The sequence below is a fragment of the Littorina saxatilis genome, linkage group LG15 (assembly GCF_037325665.1).
Source record: "Littorina saxatilis isolate snail1 linkage group LG15, US_GU_Lsax_2.0, whole genome shotgun sequence".
Taxonomy (NCBI): domain Eukaryota; kingdom Metazoa; phylum Mollusca; class Gastropoda; order Littorinimorpha; family Littorinidae; genus Littorina; species Littorina saxatilis.
In genome coordinates, this window is record NC_090259.1 from 5,799,757 (window position 1) to 5,824,578 (window position 24,822).

General features: G+C 40.7%; 1 protein-coding gene and 1 long non-coding RNA gene across 2 annotated transcripts in view; one reads left to right on the top strand and one right to left on the bottom strand.

Moving 5' to 3' along the window:
- Positions 1-24,822, bottom strand: part of LOC138948331 (uncharacterized) — a 322,492-nt gene that overhangs the window by 157,937 nt on the left and 139,733 nt on the right. The window contains exons 11-12 of the mRNA XM_070319840.1: positions 10,642-10,722; positions 9,598-9,672 (exon numbers count right to left, since the gene is read on the bottom strand). Of these exons, the coding sequence (XP_070175941.1) occupies positions 9,598-9,672; positions 10,642-10,722 (156 nt within the window). The remainder of the gene's footprint in view (positions 1-9,597; positions 9,673-10,641; positions 10,723-24,822) is intronic.
- LOC138948327 (uncharacterized) lies at positions 14,678-18,444 on the top strand. The gene is made up of 4 exons (XR_011449970.1): positions 14,678-15,806; positions 16,160-16,245; positions 16,776-16,861; positions 17,564-18,444. It is a non-coding gene; the product is annotated as an uncharacterized lncRNA (long non-coding RNA).

Sequence of the window (24,822 nt, forward strand, 5' to 3'; positions counted from 1 at the left end):
ACACACACACACACACACACACACACACACACACACACAATTATGCAACGTTTTGAATACTTCGATCTTCCGTACACGATATATGGGGGTGCTGCTACCTATGGACGAGGAACCAAATCGGAAAAAAGGCGCTTAGTTAAGGAGTGTATTGCACATGAGGTACTCCCGGGCAAATTTGGTTTCATTTGACAGAAAAATGCATAAAGTCTCCGAAACAACCTTTCTTAGTACCCAAAAGTGGCAGCAGCTGTACGCAATTTTAAGGCAAAGTAGCCCAGTTATTTTGAAAAATGCACAACAGGAAAAAACACTTTGTTGCAAAAAACGGCAATATCAGCTTAACCGCAGGCAGCAGAGTAGATATTTCTGAGTGAACTATCAAGTAATTGGAAGGTGTTCAACAGCAAGTGAAAAGATTGTTTGCGTGCAACACATAGGAACGGTAGGCCTATGCACCCGATTTTTCAAATGAAACCAAATTTGCCCGGGGGTACCCTCTGTGCATTAAAATCGGCCTGAGAGCCCTGTTTGTTACTCGTCTACTGTGCGCACATGTCATTTTCACTTAAATTCTTTTTCAAGTAAATATCAATCGATTCATGTCAAATGTGGACAACCTAATCAAACAAGAAGGGCAAAGCCCATACGACTCACATGCTTGACCTCGACCTTTAGGGTAACTAAACCTAGCAATGACATCATACACTAAGAACTGCTTTACACATTTTTCCTACCAAAATACATGTGACCTCGACCCAAGGTCAAGGTCATCCAAGGTCATGCAACACAAAGCTGTTAATTCAAGACATAGGAAGTACAATGGTGCTTATTGGCTCTTTCTAGCATGAGATATGGTCACTTTTAGTGGTTCACTACCTTATTTTGGTCACATTTCATAAGGGTCAAAGTGACTTTGACCTTGATCATATGTGACCAAATGTGTCTCATGATGAAAGCATAACATGTGCCCCACATAATTTTTAAGTTTGAAACAGTTATCTTCCATAGTTCAGGGTCAAGGTCACTTCAAAATATGTATACAATCCAACTTTGAAGAGCTCCTGTGACCTTGACCTTGAAGCAAGGTAAACCAAACTGGTATCAAAAGATGGGGCTTACTTTGCCCTATATATCATATGTAGGTGAGGTATTCAATCTCAAAAACTTCAGAGAAAATGGGAAAAATGTGAAAAATAGCTGTTTTTTAGACAACATTTATGGCCCCTGCGACCTTGACCTTGAAGCAAGGTCAAGATGCTATGTATGTTTTTTGGGGCCTTGTCATCATACACCATCTTGCCAAATTTGGTACTGATAGACTGAATAGTGTCCAAGAAATATCCAACGTTAAAGTTTTCCGGACGGACGTCCGGACGTCCGGACGGACGGACGGACGGACGGACGGACGGACGACTCGGGTGAGTACATAGACTCACTTTTGCTTCGCATGTGAGTCAAAAACATCAATATTTTGATCAATGTAATTCGTTAGCCTTTACCATGTACTGCATTTTGAAAAGAATAGTTATATATAAATATAATAAAATCAAGTAGAAGTGCAATGCCAAGGCAAGGGATATTAGTGAATTCAAGTTACTTCCCCTGCTTTGTTGCGTCATTTTGTTTCACTTATTCCATCTCACACGGCATTAATAGGTAACATGCGCCTTGTGTGGTGAGATACGTGCGCGATATAAATCCTCGTGAATAAATAAATAAATAAATAAATAAACTTATTCAAGGAGCTACTCCCCTCACTTGTTATCTCCTCAAAGACAAAAAAACAACCAATCAATTCATCGCCCTAAACGTCAAGAACAAATACTTTCTTCAAAACAATATAATTAAGATGCTTAGTAATACGGAAGTCTCTTGTTAAATTTACTAGAGCCTATTTGAACGTCTTCTATACTGATTTTCACAGGAATATGGGGGAAACACTCGGTTGTTGTATCTTTGTTATAAAATGGTGAATTTTTACACGAGTTATATACCTTACTTTCTTTCTATGGAAACAAGATATATACCTAATTCCTTTCACTGAACGTGTCGGGAACAAATAATATCTTCAAAAAATTATAGTTGTTATGCATAGAAATGGGTGAATCTTTTGCTAAATTTACTGAAACCTAACTGAACGTCCTGTGTACTTAATTACTGATTAATCTAATGTGCGAATTGCTTAAGCCGCCATTGTAACTTTGAAATTGATATAACAAGAAAAGCAAATGCTTTATACGACTCTCCTACGTCATGTCCATTAGGGTTTTGTAGGTCTTAAAAAGGGTATTTAACTCTACACATACAAAAACAAGTCGCGTAAGGCGAAAATACAATATTTAGTCAAGTAGCTGCCATTTTTCAGCAAGACCGTATACTCGTAGCATCGTCAGTCCACCGCTCATGGCAAAGGCAGTGAAATTGACAAGAAGAGCGGGGTAGTAGTTGCGCTAAGAAGGATAGCACGCTTTTCTGTACCTCTCTTTGTTTTAACTTTCTGAGCGTGTTTTTAATCCAAACATATCATATCTATATGTTTTTGGAATCAGAAACCGACAAGGAATAAGATGAAAGTTTTTTTTAAATTGATTTGGACAATCTAATTTTGATAATAATTTTTATATATTTAATTTTCAGAGCTTGTTTTTAATCCGAATATAACATATTTATATGTTTTTGGAATCAGCAAATGATGGAGAATAAGATAAACGTAAATTTGGATCGTTTTATAAATTTTTATTTTTTTTTACAATTTTCAGATTTTTAATGACCAAAGTCATTAATTAATTTTTATGCCACCAAGCTGAAATGCAATACCGAACCCCGGGCTTCGTCGAAGATTACTTGACCAAAATTTCAACCAATTTGGTTGAAAAATGAGGGCGTGACAGTGCCGCCTCAACTTTCACGAAAAGCCGGATATGACGTCATCAAAGACATTTATCAAAAAAAGGAAAAAAACGTTCGGGGATTTCATACCCAGGAACTCTCATGTCAAATTTCATAAAGATCGGTCCAGTAGTTTAGTCTGAATCGCTCTACACACACACACAGACACACAGACACACGCACATACACCACGACCCTCGTTTCGATTCCCCCTCGATGTTAAAATATTTAGTCAAAACTTGACTAAATATAAAAAGAGAAAATAAGCTGTTCAAGCTTCATAAAATATTGTGCAAGAGAACTTTCACGTCCGACTAATTGACACAAACTTGATCCTTATGGCTTATGTGACCTGTATCAATCCATTCAACCCTAAGAATATTTCACATATATTCAAACCAACCTCCTTCCCACCACCATCACTATCCTGACATTCTCAACATCCACCAAATTATTTTTGAAAAAAGAGATTTTTTTGTTTTAACAAGAATCATAATAATTACTCATTTTCTTTCCCAAATTGAGTTTTGGCTAGCCCAGACAAAATAGGTATACTCGGACACTTGAGTGACCTCATTTCTGACACTTTGACATCATAACATGATGTCATAACCAAGAGTCTAGCCAAGACAGTGACCAAATCAAACAATGACATCTTAGCTTATTGAGGTCAAGAAGTATATCCTTGATAGCTCAGTTGACATTTTCAGTTGTGGAAATCTTTTCCAGCAAATATTTTCATGCTGGGATGTTTTTAAGACTAATCTTTACGACCTGATTTTTTCATAGTTATACACTCTTCAAAAAAAGTTAAGGATCGGTTGAAAAAACGGATCTAATTATAAAAAATTGCCAAAAAATTAAACATCCACATAATAATTAAAAGATTAATGTGTTTGAATTAACCATATCCACATATCGAGGCTCTGGGAGTTACTTCCCTTGTTTTAGGAAGCAAGCTTGGGGACAATGTAAAACGGATAATAGGTATCCTGAACGCTGTGTTGGCGTGAAATTCATCCCATTTGTGAAACCGGGAAAGCATCTGTACCATCTAGATCGCTGCCTTCGCTGGATAAAAGCCTGCAATCGCCCAGCTTACCAGTTGAACGTCAACACAATCAAGTCGTACACGTACATTTGCAGCAAGGTCAGATCTCGCACGACTTTGATTCAAGGCCTATTGCTTATTTTTTGATGGTTTGGTCTCAGTGTCACAAAAATATGACGATCTAATCAATCACTGATTTAAAAAATAAGTATGTTGCCCTATATCCATTGACATTCTTAGTGAAATAGATCTATTTGAAATAGTATTTCACTGCCCCGACCGGCGAACTTGTTGCCGGCTGTATTGAGCTTGTGTGTTCGTGTAGGCTTACTCAAAAGTCAAAATCACAGTCGTCTCCGAAACAAGCAATAATCAGAGTTGGGGGGAAAACATTTCGTTTGTTCAGTTTTGTTTTGTTCTTGATAGTTTGTTTATCTCTCACACACACACACACACACACACACACACACACACACACACACACACACACACATACATACATACATACACAAACACACGCGCGCACGCATACACATTGCACGTACGCGCACATACACACACCTACTGAGATATGCCTGACATACACGCACGCTTGCAAACACACACATAATACGCAAACGCAGTTTAATTTCCTCAATACAAGGCGAAAGGCACACACACACCACACACAAATAAACACACACACGCAGTCCCACACACACACACACACACACAACCCTCACACACACAAATAAACCCACACACGCAGTCAACCCCCCCCCCCACACACACACACACACTCACACAACCCTCACACACACAAATAAACACACACACGCAGTCCACCCCCCCCACACACACACACAACCCTCACACACAAATAAACACACACACGCAGTCCACCCCCCCCCACACACACACACAACCCTCTCTGACACACACACCCGCCCAACCCCAGCGTCCAACTCAACTTTCACCAACAACCATACCCTACTCTCACTATCGCTCTCTCTCTCTCACACACACACACATACACACACACACACACACACACACAAGCTCACGCAAGCACAGCCACACACACACACAGCACGCGCATACACACACACTGACACACAGCACGCGCATATACACACACACTGACACACATCACACACACACACCCACACACACCTTTCGCAGTTCGCTCACAGTTCTTCTCTTTTCCATCGTCGCCATTTTCGAAGCTTGCTTCGCTTTTCAGGGGAGATAACCCGTTTATCACATTCGCTGCTGACTTGTGGGTCAAGGCTATTAACAAATGAACAATGAGTCTTGACCTAAAATTTTGTTTGGCAGGCAGAGTTATTTCCCTTTGTGGGACTTCTCAAAAGCTTCTGCATTTTGGAAGAAAAAGGGTGTTTTTTTTGCTCCATGAAATTTGTGGAACGCATGCCAGGGCAAAAGGTTGTGATGCACGTGCTACAACAGGGTCCTGGCTATGAACATCGCTCACCAGCTTGTGTTTAAAGGTTGACACGCTGACACAATTATGCACAGTAGCAACATGTCCCCACGAAGAAAACTGAGCGATTTGGATAGAGGAAGGGCAATAGGATGACTACAAGACGGTGTTGCTGCCAGGAAAGTGGCCCAGAGGCTTGCAGTGGCTCCTTCTGTCATCATCAGACTAAAACAGAGATTCCATGCAACTGGAAGAGTGCAGGAGCGACAACGTTCTGGTCGGCCAAGAGTCACCACACAAAGAGAGGATCGCTTCATTCAGAGGCAGGCCATGCAACAAAGAATGGCTACGGCTACAAGCTACCACTAACACTGTTGTTAGTGGTCAGACGATCCGAAACCGTTTACACAACTTTGGCTTGCATGCAAGGCGTCCAGTCCGAGGAACAACCCCGACTGCTAAGCACCGAGCAGCTCGCCGAGCCTGGTGCACTCAACATGTGAGGTGGCAACGTCAGCAGTGGGCTCAGGTGTTGTTTACAGATGAGTCCCGCTTTTGCTTAGAACCTGCTGATGGTCGCATCCGAGTGTGGAGGCGTCGCGGAGAGCGCTTCGCAGAAGGCGCTGTTCTGGAACGACAGCGTTTTGGCGGAGGCTCTGTGATGGTCTGGGGAGGGATCAGCACACGTCTAAGGACACCTCCGTACCATGCAGTGGGCAACTTGACCGGTGTCCGCTACCAGAATGAGATCCTGCAACCCCTGGTCGTTCCAGCCCTCCAAGCGATCGGCCCTCGTGCGATTCTTCAGGATGACAACGCACCTCCCCATCGCTCTGCAGCTGTAAATACCTTCATTCAGCAGGCCAGGGTCAACAGGATGCTGTGGCCAGCCAACAGCCCGGACCTGAACCCCACAGAGCACATGTGGGACGAGCTTTGTCGTCGGGTACAGCAACATCACCCTCCTCCTGCCAATCTGGGTCAACTGCTGCAATGGCTCCAGCAGGAGTGGAATGGAGTTCCCAGAGCATTCATACGCAACCTGATCCACTCCATGCGCCAACGATGTGTTGAATGCCTGGCACACAACGGAGGGCACACGCGTTATTGACACTGATTCACATTGTTGTGAATTCCATTTTTGAGGGTTGTCACGTTTGACACACTCTCGGTAAATTGTCGCTGCCGCTTTCGATCTTTGCTTTGTTTGTCATTACTCCTTGGTTGTTCAGTTATATATTTTTTAAAACAAGAAGGGCAAAGCCCATACGACTCACATGCTTGACCTTGACCTTTACATGACCTTGACCTTCAGCTAAACCTAGCAATGACATCATACACTAAGAACTGCTTTACACATTTTTCCTACCAAAATACATGTGAGCTTGACCCAAGGTCAAGGTCATCCAAGGTCATGCAACACAAAGCTGTTAATTCAAGACATAGGAAGTACAATGGTGCTTATTGGCTCTTTCTAGCATGAGATATGGTCACTTTTAGTGGTTCACTATACTACCTTATTTTGGTCACATTTCATAAGGGTCAAAGTGACCTTGACCATGATCATATGTGACCAAATGTGTCTCATGATGAAAGCATAACATGTGCCCCACATAATTTTTAAGTTTGAAACAGTTATCTTCCATAGTTCAGGGTCAAGGTCACTTCAAAATATGTATACAATCCAACTTTGAAGAGCTCCTGTGACCTTGACCTTGAAGCAAGGTAAACCAAACTGGTATCAAAAGATGGGGCTTACTTTGCCCTATATATCATATGTAGGTGAGGTATTCAATCTCAAAAACTTCAGAGAAAATGGGAAAAATGTGAAAAATAGCTGTTTTTTAGACAACATTTATGGCCCCTGCGACCTTGACCTTGAAGCAAGGTCAAGATGCTATGTATGTTTTTTGGGGCCTTGTCCTCATACACCATCTTGCCAAATTTGGTACTGATAGACTGAATAGTGTCCAAGAAATATCCAACGTTAAAGTTTTCCGGACGGACGGACGCCGGGACGGACGGACGGACGGACGGACGGACGACTCGGGTGAGTACATAGACTCACTTTTGCTTCGCATGTGAGTCAAAAATGAAAGAATTCGGTCTTGTCTGTTTTGTGTCGCGTGCTTGGAAAAAAGTAATCCTTAACTTTTTTTGAGGAGTGTGTGTAGTTTCTAAAAGGAGGATTATGAACGCCATTTCTAGTATCGCTAATTTCTAGTGCAGAAAATGGCGTAAGTCTCAAAAAGATAACGACGTAACTCTACCAGAGAATGATTGTGTACAATACAGTCTCTCCCCCTAGCCCAGACATAGACGGGGAATCGAGACGAGGGTTGTGATGTGTGTGTGTGTGTGTGTGTGTGTGTGTGTGTGTGTGTGTGTGTGTGTAATGTATCTGTGCGCGTGTAGAACGATTCCAAGACAACTACTGGACCGATCTTAATTAAACTTCACATGACAGTTCCTGGGTATGATATCCCCAGATTATTTTTCCTTTTTTGGATAAATATCATTGATGACGTCATATCCGGCTTTTCGTGAAAGTTGAGGCGGCACTGTCACGCCCTCATTTTCCATAAAATTGATTGAAATTTCAGTCAACTAAATTTCGACTCAGTCCGGACTATGGGATTGCCTTTCTGTTGTGAAGCTTAAAAATGTAATTAATGAGTTTGGTCATTAAAAATCTCAAAACTGTTATTAAAATTAATATTTTAGTAACCGACCCAAAAATAATTTCATCTTATTCTTTATTATCTCCTGGATCCAAAAATATGTAGATATGCCATGTTTACTCTGAAACTGTACTTACAATTAATGAAAATGTGTTAATTAGGCACAATTATTATTACAATAAATATTTGAGTAATTGATCCAAAAATAATTTCATCTTATTCTGTATCATTTCCTAAATTCAAAAGTATATAGGTTTGCCATGTTTATTCTAAAACTGAATGTGCTCACAATCAAAGAAAATAGTACATGTGTTCTGCGCGAACTTAGAATCCGGTTTCATTCTAGAATGGACCGGGTCCAGGTTGGAATTCTAACCCTGCGCAAGTACAGGGGTGCCATTCTAGAATGAAACCCTTGTTGCTGGTCCATTCTAGAATCGGCCGTGCGCAAGGTTGGAATTTGGGTCCAAGTTGGAATAGTCATTTCAGTTAGACTATCACACAGCCAAAGCCACAAATGTGGATTTTCTGTTTGTTTTTGTTTTTTGTGTGTTTGGTTGGGTTTTTTTTCTCGGGTTTTTTTACACTTTACTCAAAGACATCGTGAATTGGGATTGTGATGTTCTGAAAGTGATTACGATTTTGAGAGACACTCAGCACTGATCGCTACGAACGGAAATTTCCGGACTGACAGTGTTTTGCCGATCTCGCTTGTAACTTTTAATCTTATTCATATACATGAAGTTGGTCTTCTGAATTGTGAAGATATAATGTCAACTTTTTTTTAAACCTGTGACAACAGCTCTATAACTCACTCTGTCCTTCTGTTGGTCTGTCTGTCGGTTAGTCGGTCTGACCGTCTGTCTGTCTGTCTGTCAAAAAAATTGTCAAAAAACCGGACATTTCCGAGAGGGAGACAGCGCTGACATTGCAAGCGGCCGCAACCGGCTCTCATCACAAAAACAACTGCCCTGCAAACATTACCGCCCTGGTAGTCCCCCTTGCTATGGTCTGCCTTTGTTTATTGCGTACTCAGGAGTGTCAACTTTCTTGACATGACATGACATCGCAAGATCGCCAAAGGATTTTTTTCAGGGGTAGACAAATCAACCCCATTTTATCAAAGGGAAGGTGCAGGTGGAGATAATTCAAGGGAAGACAACTCTGTCTTACCTACAAACATTACGGCCCCCTTTATTCAAGGGTTTCATTCTAGAATGGCACCCCTGTCCTTGCGCAGGGTTAGAATTCCAACCTGGACCCGGTCCATTCTAGAATGAAACCGGATTCTAAGTTCGCGCAGAACACATGTACTACGTTGGCATTGCTTCGCGGAGCCGAGCGTGACCCGTCTCGGTCTTCTGCTAGCCAATACTTACTACGTAACATTTACTGATTTAGTCTCGGTGATGGCTGGTTTTTTAATGTTGATCTTTTAATTTCAACCTGACATATTGACTAAATGTTTTTATATCGCTTCACACGACTTGTTTATAATTTGTGCTTCCCTTTAATCATGCGCCAGCAGCCTGGAGAGACAAACATATACTTACTGCACAAGCCCCTGTCACAAACAGTTCCAAAGCGGCATGACGATGTTGACGAACAACTCCCAAGAACGGGCATTTCTAAAATCACACACACACACACACACACACACACACACACACACCACACACACATGCATGCACATACATACACACACCACACACACACACATACACACACACACACACACACAACATACTGTTGCAAGGTGATCGACTGAGAAGAGAGAGAGGGAGGGAGAGAGAGAGAGAGAGAGAGAGAGAGAGAGAGAGAGAGAGAGAGAGAGAGAGAGAGAGAGAGAGAGTATGAAAGAGAGAATGTACGAGAGAGAGAAAGACGGTGTTGGTATTTATTTGACTGTCCAGCTGTTGAGAACACAGGTAAAAGGGAGGCCGGTGCTAAGCCCGTCAGTTTCTCTACTCATCTCTGGAAGCTAATTATTTCTTGCCTAGCCAAACACAACATAATTATGTATGGCAACCTGGCTTGTGTGGATTGATTAACATATCATGTGTTAAGTAAACTTGTCATACCTAGAGAATTTGCCTCAGACTATCTTGTTGTAAAATGTTTGTCTGAGGCGTCATAGGTTTTAAAAACATAAATCTGAAGCTTTGCCTAAGGTGACATTAATTGTTTTTTAAACGTCCTTATTGATCCCTTGTTAGGTAAGATTTCAGCAGACTCGTCATTCTCTGTCCTCGACTGAAGATTGTACTTAGCCCGAACACCTGTAGATCCTAACACCTGACCACCCTTCCACCTGATTACCTAACACCTAACCGACCCAACACCTGACCCACCTTATACCTAAATTACCTAACACCTGACCCACCTAATACCTAATTACAAAACACGTTACAGGCCTAACTCCCAACCCACTAATACCTAATTACCTAACACCTGACAGGCCTAACTCCTAACCCACTTATACCTAAATACATAACGCCTGACAGGCCTAACTCCTGACCCACTAATACCTAATTGCCTTACACCTGTCCAACCTGGGACATGTGATACATGACGCCGTTTGAAAACAGGACACTCACTGCAGACACCACTTTCGCAGAAGGCGCCACGTACGCACAGATCGTGCAAGCCTTCCGTACAGTCGCTTCCCAGGGACACCTCTGCAGGAATACATCATGATGTTAACGGTCTTTTTATTCGTGCACATTTACACTCCTCTCTCTCTACACACACACACACACACACACACACACACACACACACACACACACACACACACACACACACACACACACACACATACTATTGACATTTGGAAAATATACGCCGTCTCGAAACCCCACCCAACGCAGCATTTATATTTGAATAAGGGTACGCTCACACACACATTCTACGGCATTTCCCGTGTGAGGTGTTATCCAATAATCACGTCGTGCGAACGTAGTCCAGTTTGGTTCGATTATATAGACGGAGAGGTTTGAATAAGCAACAAAACGTTTGGACCCTACCTATGACCGAGCTGGCCGTAATAACGCACACTTGACTGCTTTCTGTCCTTCACAACCAGAAGTCGCCATCGTTTATAGAGCAAGCAACTCCCGTAAATCCTTCACCAGAGTGAAGCTCCTGTGTGTATGCGTGCGCGCGCGTGGTGTGTGTGTGTGTGTGTGTGTGTGTGTTGTAGTGTAGCCTATTGCCTTTCTGTAGCAGACGAAGTATGTTGGATAATTAGAATTATCTCCCCTGAATGTAGGTGTCGCTACATGTTGCTGTTGCCTGTACAATGGAAGCCAATACAGGTGACTGAACTCCGAGTTCGTATTTGTGTATTTTGTTCTACGAGAACGTACTGAATGAGCCTGATGAAGCATGTTACATGTGTGTGTGTGTGTGTGTGTGTGTGTGTGTGTGTGTGTGTGTGTGTGTGTGTGTGTGTGTGTGTGTGTGTGTGTGTGTGTGTGTGTGTGTGTCAAAGATTGGAACAGGCAAAGAAGACGCAAAAACGATTGTTTTGACAATATACAAATGTCTATTCTGTTTGAATATTTACTTTATTTGTTTAAGACCCGTTTTGAATGCTGTTTAAGACGCCTGTACCGCGAGGCTTGAATAACAAATTGGCATGCAGGAAATGTTTGACGCTTGGCGTAACTTATTTACATTTTGTTTACACTTTGTGTCCTGCTTGTTTGCACGTCTTTATCGTGGACTAAAGAACGAAATAACCGCCGATTGAGTTCAAGCAATTGTACATTTGGCAGTAGAAAATCATCGAAAAGACAAGTTAGAATATTAATGTTTAATATCTAGATAATGTTGGTGGTGTCTTTTATTGATACATGGTCGTGACATATAATGGTGCGTTGAAGCGTTTTTTGAACAAGCTGCCTGTTGTTCAGCGGGTGAAACTGAGGGATAGCGTCGTTTGGCAATGTATGGGGGTAGGGAGATATGTAAGGATCGTATGCACACACAATGTCACGTTTCAAGCTGCGCAGTGCTCCATATTAATCATGAATGACTGGGCCACGTATTCACTTTAATACATTCTGCTACCATGTTATTCTGGGAAGGTAAACCAATTTTGTACAAGCGTCTTGCCGTAAATTTCTTGAAAAAAGGCACCATTTGTGCAGAAAATACGACCTGTTGACTCCGGAATTGTTAAGTATGATTTGATTATGGTGAATAATAGTCAAAGGGATCTCTAGTATGTAGTGCAATTATTTCTTTTGGGTTCCGACTTTCCAACTGGCTCCCAGAGAATACTCAGTCTTTATTCCATTTTTCTGAAAGATTCCACGCTTCGACCCCCGAAAAAACACTGTTCCGCCCGGCGGATTTTAGCGGATTTTGGATATGTTATGCACACACATTCACTTGGTACAGAACAGCTGAGATCAAATTTGATTTTAATAATTTAAGGTTGAGGCCTTTTGGGGGAGAATTTGATTGGACTACTGATTGAAATACGAAAGATCTTCGATGACGAAAGTATAAATGACGTCATGTGGTCACACCTATCTCGAGAACTAAGCGTCTCTCAGAACCAGCGCCCTTCCATTATACTCCGTCACGGCGGAGGGCTGACCGTGCACCCAAAAGCGGACTCTACCAGATGGGTATTTTTTGGAAGCTTGGGGCCTGCCAAACAAAACAAGAAGGGCAAAGCCCATACGACTCACATGCTTGACCTTGACCTTTACATGACCTTGGTCAAGGTCAAATAACTAAACCTAGCAATGACATCATACACTAAGAACTGCTTTACACATTTTTCCTACCAAAATACATGTGACCTTGACCCAAGGTCAAGGTCATCCAAGGTCATGCAACACAAAGCTGTTAATTCAAGACATAGGAAGTACAATGGTGCTTATTGGCTCTTTCTACCATGAGATATGGTCACTTTTAGTGGTTCACTACCTTATTTTGGTCACATTTCATAAGGGTCAAAGTGACCTTGACCTTGATCATATGTGACCAAATGTGTCTCATGATGAAAGCATAACATGTGCCCCACATAATTTTTAAGTTTGAAACGGTTATCTTCCATAGTTCAGGGTCAAGGTCACTTCAAAATATGTATACAATCCAACTTTGAAGAGCTCCTGTGACCTTGACCTTGAAGCAAGGTAAACCAAACTGGTATCAAAAGATGGGGCTTACTTTGCCCTATATATCATATGTAGGTGAGGTATTCAATCTCAAAAACTTCAGAGAAAATGGGAAAAATGTGAAAAATAGCCGTTTTTTAGGCAACATTTATGGCCCCTGCGACCTTGACCTTGAAGCAAGGTCAAGATGCTATGTATGTTTTTTGGGGCCTTGTCATCATACACCATCTTGCCAAATTTGGTACTGATAGACTGAATAGTGTCCAAGAAATATCCAACGTTAAAGTTTTCCGGACGTCCGGACGTCCGGACGGACGGACGGACGGACGGACGGACGACTCGGGTGAGTACATAGACTCACTTTTGCTTCGCATGTGAGTCAAAAATCGATGTTAACAAGAAATATTCAAGGGCGCACTTTCTCTTCTCAGTCAAAATTCAACTATACCCTGAAGAGTGATGCACGGGCATTTCAGACGCTTGCCTCTGAAAAAAGAAGTTCTCAGCCAAATTACGAACTCAAACTGGTACTGTTTACATATAAATGTGTTAGTTGGTATATTTTGATTATCACAAAACAGTTTGCAACTGCTTTGGTCGAGGATGCTGGTGACAGTATCATTATTATGAACCCTACCCTAAATCCAGTAAAGACGTCGTCCAAAATGTACGTAAGTTTTGATTAAAAATAAATTCACACAAGACTAGTATTGTTGATTGGCTTCAATGGATACATTTTTGTCAAGTATGATGTCTTTACATAATATCTGTAACATATGAATGGATTTGAACCGTATATTATGTCACTATGACCTTCCAATCTTCCTAACCCCCAGCCCAGTAAAGCGTGCCAAACGTGTCCTGAAAAAATGTCGCTTTGTGGTGCGAGTTCAGTGTGACATGCATAGTTTCCAGAACCCCATTTTTGACTTTCAAAGTTTATCTACATACATTTAACAATGCACGAGCAAAATATGACATTTTAATGGTGCCTTTTGGTTTAATGCTATGCTAAAAATGCTAGTGATAGTGTTTACAGCATGAAACAAAAAATAACAGAGGGGAGTAGTCTTCCTCAATCTGGTTCAGAGCATAATGTATTTCAATTTTAAGAGGTAGCATTATTTCTGATAAGAGCTAGAGCCAATATAATGATGCTGAATATTTGAAAAATGAACTTTGTGACTCATCTGAGTAGCAGGAGAGCCTTCGTGATCATCAGCGTAAGGCTTGTAGTCTTCAAGGCTATTCCTTGATGAACAACTTCACACTGCGTTCGTTTATTCGCCCGTTTCTTAAGCTAGAGCTTTAAAACTTTACACGCGTCTAGGGCTATACGAATGCTTTACAATACGCAAATATAGTTCACTCTAGCATTATTTAAAGGTCACAACAAGGCCATTACCAGGTAAAAACGAGGGAAAACCGAGGGAAAGTACCATTTTCTGCAACTGTTTGTAAGAAAGAGCTTTCAAATTCAAATGTTTTCTGGGATTAGCGCATCTCTAGACATGACTCAACTCAACTCAACTCAACTCAAATTTTATTGGCTTCAATTTCCACATAGAAGAATTTGTCTTGCGCTTGGGATTAAGACATAGGCAGAAAGTAAGAGTATTTAACATATAAAAACAGCATTCATATCACATTTCATGTATCACACACAGTAATCACTAGTATAGGCCTAGGCCTACAAATATCACATTTGTCCCTGTATCATACATGCAAATAAATAGTATCACATTTTCCACGTATCACACACAATATATACATTACATAACATACAGCAAGTTTCCATCTCCCGCGCCCCCCCCCCCCCTCCCACACATACATATCCTCGCACGTGCGTCGACTCCATACAAATGACATCATCAGTCCATTAACTAAAATGCACAATGACTAGTAGGGGGTACATGATACACAATACGTGCTCAACTAGGCCTGCTAAACATTTACACGTGTGTGACCTACTTACATCAAGTGCCTGTGATCTATAAATAACAATGATTGCGTTTAAAATAAAACATGAATAATGTCGATGTTTGCTAACAATGAATACATAAAAACTAAGATAAGAATGTATGTGCTTTCATAATATGATTATTTTATAAAACACAGTGGGGAAATTTGGAAAATGATTTTTATACGAAACTGCGCACATCGAGTCGAGCTCTGATTAACAGACATCAATTGTGAAGGTCACGACAAGGTCATTACCAGGTAAAAATGAGGGAAACCCGAGGGAAAATACCATTTTCTGCAACTTGTGTGTAAGTAAAAGCTTTCAAACTCTGTCTTTTTCTGGGATTGAGATAAACTTTGAAAGTCAAAAATGGGGTTCTGGAAACTATGCATGTCACACTGAACTCGCACCACAAAGCGACATTTTTTCAGGAAACGTCTGGCACGCTTTACTGGGCTGGGGGTTAGGAAGATTGGAAGGTCATAGTGACATAGTATACGGTTCAAATCCATTCATATTTTACAGATATTATGCAAAGATGTCTTACACAGAGGATGCTTGAGGAACTTCAACGCAGGCCGAACACGGAAAACCCGAGGCGGCAAGCAAGAGCAGTACTAATCTCTTGAGCAGTAACAACAGAAGGTCAACTCTTCATCTCTGAGTAAGTTCAGACACCTATTCTTCAATGGTTTAGCCTAATTAGGAGATGTTATATATTTTTAAAAAAAATACAAGATCATCTGTGTGTGTGTGTGTGTGTGTGTGTGTGTGTGTGTGTGCGCGCGCGCGCGCGTGTGTGTGTGTGTGTGTTTATGTGTGTGTGTGTGCGCGCGTGTGTGTGAGTGTGAGTGTGTGTTTGTGTGTGTGTGTGTGTGTGTGTGTGTGTGTGTGTGTGTGTGTGTGTTTTCAAGTGATACATTTTTATTTTAAATTTAGAGTTTGAAAGAAACTCACAGCTCTGTTGCATTATATTTTTAATTTGTATTTCATACTCTTTCTTTTTTCTTGTAACAGTACATGTACTAGTTCTTACGACCTGTGGAACGTGCTTGAGCATGTCCCTGTGACGACACATATGCCATGGAACCATATTTTGACAGGTTAGTTTCTTTCTTGTGTCTGCATTGGTAATTGACACCAACTGATTTAGTGTTTGTAACATATCCGTCCGGAACCCGGATTAGATTAAAAGTACAAATGTTCTGAACAGTGGCAGATACAGACAAAAAGTAAAGGTAGTAATTGAGAATGTTGGTGACTAAAGAAACAAATAAATGTGACTTGCCTATATCATGAATTAATGTATTTAATACCCCAAAATGCCGAGTATTCTTCCAAATTACACATTTCAGAAATAATCGTGTGCTTTTCAATAGTTGTATTAAATGGAACAAGTACTTCTTAGTTCTAGTAGCTTTTTTTTTTTTTTTTATCTGTATGGCACACATAAATGAGCATTAATTTCAGGTGTTGTGCATTGTTTTCATTTCCTATCTATTTAAGTTTGTACAATTAGTATTGTATGATGGTCAAGCATCGCACTGCTTTTTTTTCGCAGCTGATCATACTTTTGAGGTTGTGCTGTAGCTGATTTTTAAAAAAAAACACCTCAGAGTGTCTTATTTTGCAGTGGGATGGGAAAGCGCCTGTCTTGACACATGCCAATTTCCGGAGTCTTAGTACTGAGTAGTGGCCGTCTGTATAGCCGGCAGAAAGGTAATGTTCCAGTCATATTAAACAAAAAAGGTTTTGAACCTATATCTTTTAAACTTCACATCCTCTTAGGTTTCATAACCTACAGTCATGATGTACAATTGGTACGCCATAATGAAATGTCAAAGTGAGAGCAAATAAGGTCAGTATATAAAACTAATGGGAATTGTCATTTTCTTTGATTTGCATTTAGCTAGCTAGAGTTTTCAAACATATGACACTTCCATATCTAGCTATGAATCACGTCTAGTTGATCTCGTTTAAGTTTCAAGAGAAGGGTTATATAAGAAGCAGATATTTATCGTTTGTGGAGTCAAAAGTGCCAGATCATTTTTGAGTCTAATAATCTAAGATGAAGGTGATCCACGCGAGCTTTCCCTTTAATTATAATTATGTTATTAAAGTAACACACTTCTAGGAATTGACTGTTAGACATGATTAATTACTTGTCTAATTACCATTTTGAGCTATGCACATGTTTGCGTTGTGCAAAACAGCTTGTCTTCAGCTAGGTTCTTCTTGTTTGTGGTGGTGGTGGTGGTGTTTGTTTGCTTGTTTCCTCTGTTTCTTTTTTTACTTGAGAAAGGAGAGTCAGTGTACTACAAAAGCAAAACAAATAAGTAGATGGAGATGTGAAAGAAAAAATCTGCAGTGTTTTGGCTTAAGACTATACACACTAATGATTTTCTGAACTGATTGTTTCAGCAACAGTCTGAAGGGTGCAAGAACTATACAATGGAGAGGAAGTGGATTTCGCTAAACGGACACCTTCTTCAAGATTTATTACAATATTGTTTTCAATCAGAGGGCCTCCAACATGTCAAAAGTGTATCGGACAGCAGGCTGACTTGCCAGTGGTCACAACAGTGCTTCAAATCAGAAAAAAAATATGGACCAGTGAATAAAAAAAACTTAGGCCTGGGAGCAACACTACAGTTGACGATGTTTTTGTTTTTTTAAACAAATCCACTGAGGGGTTTATGTAGAGGTTACACGCCGAGTCTCAGTGATTATTAAAAATAATGGTCGAAGTTAGCGGATCATGAAAAATGCGAGCTTTAGCGAGCTTTTTCATGACCGCGAACTGAGACCATTATTTTTTATAATCACTGAGACGAGGTGTGTAACCTCTTTATTCCTCCTTTCTTCAGTTATTCAAAGAAAACAGGAGTTTTTTTGCGAAAGTTTGATCGAATCCTATTCACTCAACCAGTCAACCTGCGCAGGCGATCGATTAATGCGCGGTTGTATAGTTCCGTGCAAATCATTCCATGCTGTTAACACTTCTTGTCAGTTTTCCTATTTTGGACTAAAATCAAGTACACAGATATGCTGTTATTCTGCTGTGGCGGCAAAGGCAGATATTGTGTGTTCTGTATATGTTTTGGTATCGCTTAGGATAATGTTTTTTCGTCAAATGGGACTAGCAGACGAACTTTTGCACCCGTGTTCCAACGTTAAAAACTGTATGAAGTTCAGTTTTCTGGGGAAAATAGTGTATGAAACCGCTTTATGTTGTTTAAATTGATGAGATGTGTGCATTTGGTTGCGTGTGATCTGTTTATTAAATGAAATATTGTTGAAAACTGACCGTCGGATTGCAGTCTGTTGTCGAAGAAACTGAGTGAAAAGAAGGGGAACTACTCTTGTCGCTAGACAAGTATGAGTTACTTGCCTTGCGGGAAATTGCTTGTGATCAATCAATCAATCAATCAATGAGGCTTATATCGCGCATATTCCGTGGGTACAGTTCTAGGCGCTCTGCAGTGATGCCGTGTGAGATGAAATTTTATACGGCCAGTAATTGCAGCCATTTTGGCGCATATTTGTGACCCTCCACCACGAAATGAGTCGCATGTCACCTCGCGCGGTTCTGCGCTAGGCTTGATATAAGTCCGGAGAGTGTATGGTAACAGTGTGAGGGTCACCTTAGTCACAGGCGTATAACTCAAACAGTTTCCGCTCTTTTCTAAAACGGTTTTCACCACTGGATAGAGCATAACAAACTCTTTAGGAAAATGTAAAAATATGAAAATCATGCAAAGGTGACATGCGACTCATTCCGTGGTGGAGGGTCACATTTACATTTCACGGCCTATTATTCCAAGTCACACGGGTATAGGTAGACAATTATTAACTGTGCCTAAGCAATTTTGCCAGGAAAGACCCTTTTGTCAATCGTGGGATCTTTAACGTGCACACCCAATGTAGTGTACACGGGGGGGAGTTCGGACACCGAAGAGAGTCTGCACACAAAGTTGACTCTGAAATAAATTTCCGCCGAACCTGGGATCGAACTCACGCTGACAGCGGCCAACTGAATACAAATCCAGCGCGCTACCAACTGAGCTATATCCTCGCCCCGTGATGAACGTTTGAGCACGGCAAATCTAGATTCAGAAAACAACCGAACTCATGGATTGTATATGAAGATTCATGTGTTCAGGCCTGTAGTTGTTAATTTAAATACGGTATGTTTGTATTGTTTGCTCCAGAGATGTATACTTCGTACGTTAGAGCGTTCGGAACTTTTCAGTCGCAAAAAGTAGTACCGAAACAGAACAACTTCTCAACCCATTGCACTATCGAGGATTCCGGCTGTTGCTGGGTCGTTATTTGTTTGGTTGCTGGGTGATTATCGAAAAATAACTACCCCTACAAGTTTACAGAGGTAAAGAAGCAGAGGGGGGAATAATGACCGCTAAACCTTAACTATGTCAAGGGATGATAATGTTCAGGCAAGTGATGAAAAGCCTCACGGTCCCAATACACATTTTCTGCATATATGTTCTTTCCAAAACCTGCACATCCAAGCTAATGAGTATTACTATCATGTGTTGAATTGTTCAATAAATAGTCAAAACGATCATACTGGCAGTGAATGAGTGCATATTTCTGACACCAACACTTTGACAAAATATGCACTATATAATTATTGTTCACTATCATACGATCAGCATATGTTTTTGTTGTTGTTTGTATCTTGACTCCCTATCCAGAAAATGAAATACAACTACTCCATAAACACTCAAACAAAATCTTTTCCAGAAAATGCCATATCGAAAGAAGAGTGCATACTTACATGTTTGTTGAATACAAGAATGAATGCTTGTATATTGCTGTGAAATGTGTTCGTTCAGCTTTAGCAGCAGGATTCCAAAAAGTGTGTGTGTGTGTCGAAAGAAGTGTTGTGATAATTTTGATTGCAGATTATCAGTTAAGTATGTCTTTCTCTATATTGGTGTTGCTAAATTTCAATAAAGTATATTGGTATGAATTAGTAACATCTGGAGGTGTTTTCTGAAAGATTTAATTTGAAATAAATATATATGAAGGATCATGATATAATTACTCATGTTTGACTTCTTCAAATCAATGGTTTGGAAGTATGCACATGCAGGTATGCGATGTGAAATGATCCTGATTATATGGCTTTTGAATATAAACATAAGAATATGTCTTGTGATGAACACTGGAACCTGTAAACAATTAGTTACTTTGTTGAAAAAATGTGTACATAAAATCTGCAGCAGGAGGGTATTATCTGCTTAATTGTCAATCGACTCAATTAGCATTTTGATCAACTTATAATTGAATTGCACAAATGAGTCAAGCTCGGTTGCTCTACTCTGTACTGTTCATGCACAGATGTCACTGCACTTGGTGCTCTTTGTGTGCTAGCTAACTGGGAACCTATAAGCCTGCAAATGAGATTATTTGGATAGCCTGAACTTAGCTGACTGCAGAGCCTAAGATAAATCTTAACTTCACTCTCAGCATGCAAAGAGATAAACTACCTTAAACCACTAAGTACAATTGGGTTAAATATGTTTTGCTGTGGCTTTATGTTAATTGATGACACTGGTAACATGCAAGAACCCTGATGAGTAAAATTCCATCTCTCTCTCTATGATCTGACCTGACTCCTTTGCTATCGTTCTACATCAACAACCAAATCAGCGGCAGATTTAAGGCGGGGGGGGGGGGGGGGGGGGCACGTGCCCCCCTTCATGAAACAAAGAAGAGCGAGAGGGAGAGAGATGGTTTAATGACAGTTTCTGAGCTCAGGTGGCCCTAGATTGCAGCATTTTGCTTCCTTAAACAGGGCCGGACCCAGGGGGGGGGTTCCAGGGGTTCCGGAACCCCACCCCTGGAAAAAGCATGTACCTTGCTTTGAGTGTTTTTGTTTTTTTACTAGTTTTAGCACCAAAACAATGCTGCTCTTAACCCTCAAAACAAGGCCCAGAATGCACCAGACTGCACAGATTTTAAACGTTTTTCAAAAATTTTCCGGGGGAGCATGCCCCCGGACCCCCCTAGTTCGCGCGCCTGCTTTGCAGACGCGCGCTTGTGGCTTCGCCACTTCGCTGATTTGCCCCCCCAAAAAAGGAGGAACCACCCCCTTACAACTCATTTGGTCCGGCCCTGTTAAAATGTGTTTCTCTCTTTCCTCTCAATCTCCCTCCCTCTCTGTATGGTGCGCAATTTTGGACGGAGACAAGCTCCATAACAATATCAGTCTGGAGCAACAAAAGCAATCTTACTATTTTATTCAAGATTGCAACGTTACTACAAACCAACATTCTTATGTTTTCTCAAATCTACAACAGATCTACATGTCAGATTTCGCGAGCGAGCTTGACTCTAGGACTACGGTGGATTTTGTGTGTCAAAATCCGTGCCATTTTGCAAAATGACAGCAGAAGCAACGTCTATTTGGTATACATCTGTCACTGTCCGATAGTTTAATGTCTGCTTGATTTGATCATAGCCATTGTTTTGCTTTGCTAAGCTGTGTATGGCAGGAATGCGAAGTTTGCCGACGAGGTCGAGAGACTCAATATCAAACCTTGTATACCTTGGGGTGTGCACGTTAAAGATCCCATGATTGACAAAAGGGTCTTTCCTGGCAAAATTGTATAGGCATTGATAAAAATGTCCACCAAAATACCCGTGTGACTTGGAATAATAGGCCGTGACAAGTAGGATATGCGCCGAAATGGCTGCGATCTGCTGGCCAATGTGAATGCGTGATGTATTGTGTAAAAAAAATTCCATCTCACACGGCATCCCTGCGCCTTGAATATGTGCGCGATATAAATTGCATAAAATAAAAAAAATAAAATAAATCCCTGCGCTTAGAACTGTACCCACGGAATACGCGCGATATAAGCCTCATATTGATTGATATAAACCATCACAAGTGACAGCCAAGACATAGGCCACGCCCACATCGTGACGAGTGCCTGTGGCCTGTGGCACCATAATAAAACGACGCCATCCTCGCGATGACATTCCTTTCACGTCTTCGCGTGACGTAACCGTTCGAAAATTACGTAGCGAGATAATCGTTTGTTTTTACTCGGAATACACCGATTAACGTACAGTTCCGCGGCCATTTTAGAATCGCACATGCGCACATCTTTTTCAACGAGCACTTTTGCTTCTTCTTCCTCTTCCGTTTTCCTGTGTTTGAGTAAATGCGCATCCGCAGATCGTTTTTTCGAGAGTTTTTTCTTCTTCTTCCTGTTTCTGTTGATTTGAGAAAACGTAGATTCAGTCGGCAGAAAGTGCAATTTTGTAGTCTTCCAGCCCTGAAGTTGCTTTTGAGTGTTCGAAGAAAGAGTGTAAAGGTTTTAAGGATTACATCGGGCACACAAACACGCGATTTTCCTTTTTTTTCACCGTTGATTTGAACGCGTGCGCAGATCTTTTTTTGCGAGTATGTTTGTACGTCTTCCTCTTCCGCTTTCCTTCTTCGTTCCATGTATTTTGTTTTCTCAGTCCATTAGTAGGCTACATGTAGTGTATTTGTTGTTTTAGTGATAATGTGATAATGTTTATAAACATCTAGGGCTGTTTTCAGTATTGTTGATAACATGTTCTGTTTGATTAAGGGTATTCAGCTGGTATTTCCTTGTTTTCACTACCTATTTTATTCATGTTTTTATTACTTAGTTAGTGGAAGAATCTTTTGTAATGTATGTTTGATGGTGTATGCTTTTAATTAAGCGTTGCTGACTATGAATGTAGATGTAAATGCTTGTATAACTGTGTTTTAATTTTAAATGTGTCAAGCGAAAAGAGCATAATTGTAAAGTTAAATAGCTATTCTGATGAACACGTGGGGGAATTCGGGGGCTGTGATTGGATGGTCTCTTCCGATCATCAAAGCATAATGCGGCGGAAGTCGGCCATTTTACTCAATATCCAAAAGCATATTGTCGATAACAAAGACGCATGGTTCCGGTTTCTTCCACGTGTATAAAGTACACGCATACCTCGCCAGGTTTGTTTCTGTGACTAGTCGACATACGATGCCATTTGCTTTGTGTGTGTTTTTGTTGCTGCTTACTGTACATGACATACATTACGTGTAAAATCCAATTCTTTAACAGGCAACAAACCTTGCACATTTCCAGAAGCTGCAATCTGAAGCGACCTATCTCTGATTCTAGCAGACGATCTCTCCAATGTTTAACACAAAATCAGCAAACTCTCCTGTCACATTATGTGAGCTTGGGAACGACAGTTACGGTACACATGCACTCTTGTGCATCCGTGTGAACTCGTGGTACCTCTATACTATCGGGGATTCATTAAGGTTTCCGAGACTGAGTTTCATTTCTATTGAATTGGTCTCGCGGAATAGCCGATTCTAAAATTTGCATAGGTAAAACGATTGTTTTTTTGGTACAAGCCTCTGGAGTAAATTTTGTGATTAATGTTTTTGTGAACAAGAAACAATTGACAGGTGGCTTTGTTCCATCTCCCTTTTTCCCTCCGCCGCGATGTAAAGTTGAATAGTTGAAGGTGACGTTAGGCACTAACTAAAGAAAGTGGGGCTGCCTGACACCCCTCGAGTTGAATGGGTTAATCTTGTGACACCGGCGCACAGGATGTGGACGCTAAAACTGTGTTTTTGCTTGGAATCTTTGAGGGAAGAAGACGTGTATTTGGTGCGGCGTGTTTTCAATGCCGTTGTGTGACATGTCTGTCACGGCCGGAAATCTTTCCGGGATGTGAGGATTCTTTTGCTGGTAGGTTAATACAATTTTCTTTCTGTAAATGGGTAAGCAGTGAGAAGAATAGTATGCTGCTTGGGGGAAGGATTTATTTGAATGTTCAAGTAGATTGTTTTGTGAGTTGGAATGTTTGGGAAGACTTTTTTGTGTGTGAATGCTTTAGAAGACCGTCGTTTGAGAAAACGGTATTGCAGGCATGTTATTTGGTATGAATGATGTGTTTTGTTGTTCAACGAGTTAGTTTGTGGTAGTTGAAATTGTTGATTTGTTTACGTATGCTTACGGCGTGCATTCTGTGTTTGCAGGATGGCCGAGTGTGCGACGGGGTTTAGTTAGGTCTTTTCTTTTTTAGTGGGGCGTAGATTTGTTTTTATAGACTAGGTTTTGTTAGTGAAGAGTAGTTAGATTTAGTGGAGAGATTTTGGTCAGGTTTTGTTAGAGTTTTTGTAGATTTGGTTTTTTTTGAAGATTTGGTTTTTTTTAGGTTGTTTTTTTAGATTTCGTTTGTTTTGGATTAGAGTCTCATTGTGGTTTTTTTGGATTAAAGTTGAGAGTGAGGATTTAGAGTAGAGTGTAGTTTGGGGAAAGGATTTGGTGTGTTTTTAAAGGATAGCTTTAGAGGGAGAATGTAGTTTTAGAATGAAGAGTGAGAACATTGTTTTTTTTGAAGTTGTTTAGTCCTATACAGTGAAAGTTTTGTGTGTGAAAATAAACCCCCGTTATCCCACATATTCCCCATTTCATCGTATGGAATAAAAGAACCTGGTTAATATAACTTGTGTCGTCTACTTGAGTGTTTGAGTTCAGTAAGAAAGAGGAAAGTAGATTGGCGCACGGTTACACATAGAACGTCCATTGTATAGTGCAATGTTGAAATGAAGTTACCGGTCTGAAACATTTAGTCGTTTTTTCTGAGACAATCCTTGTTCTCTTATCATC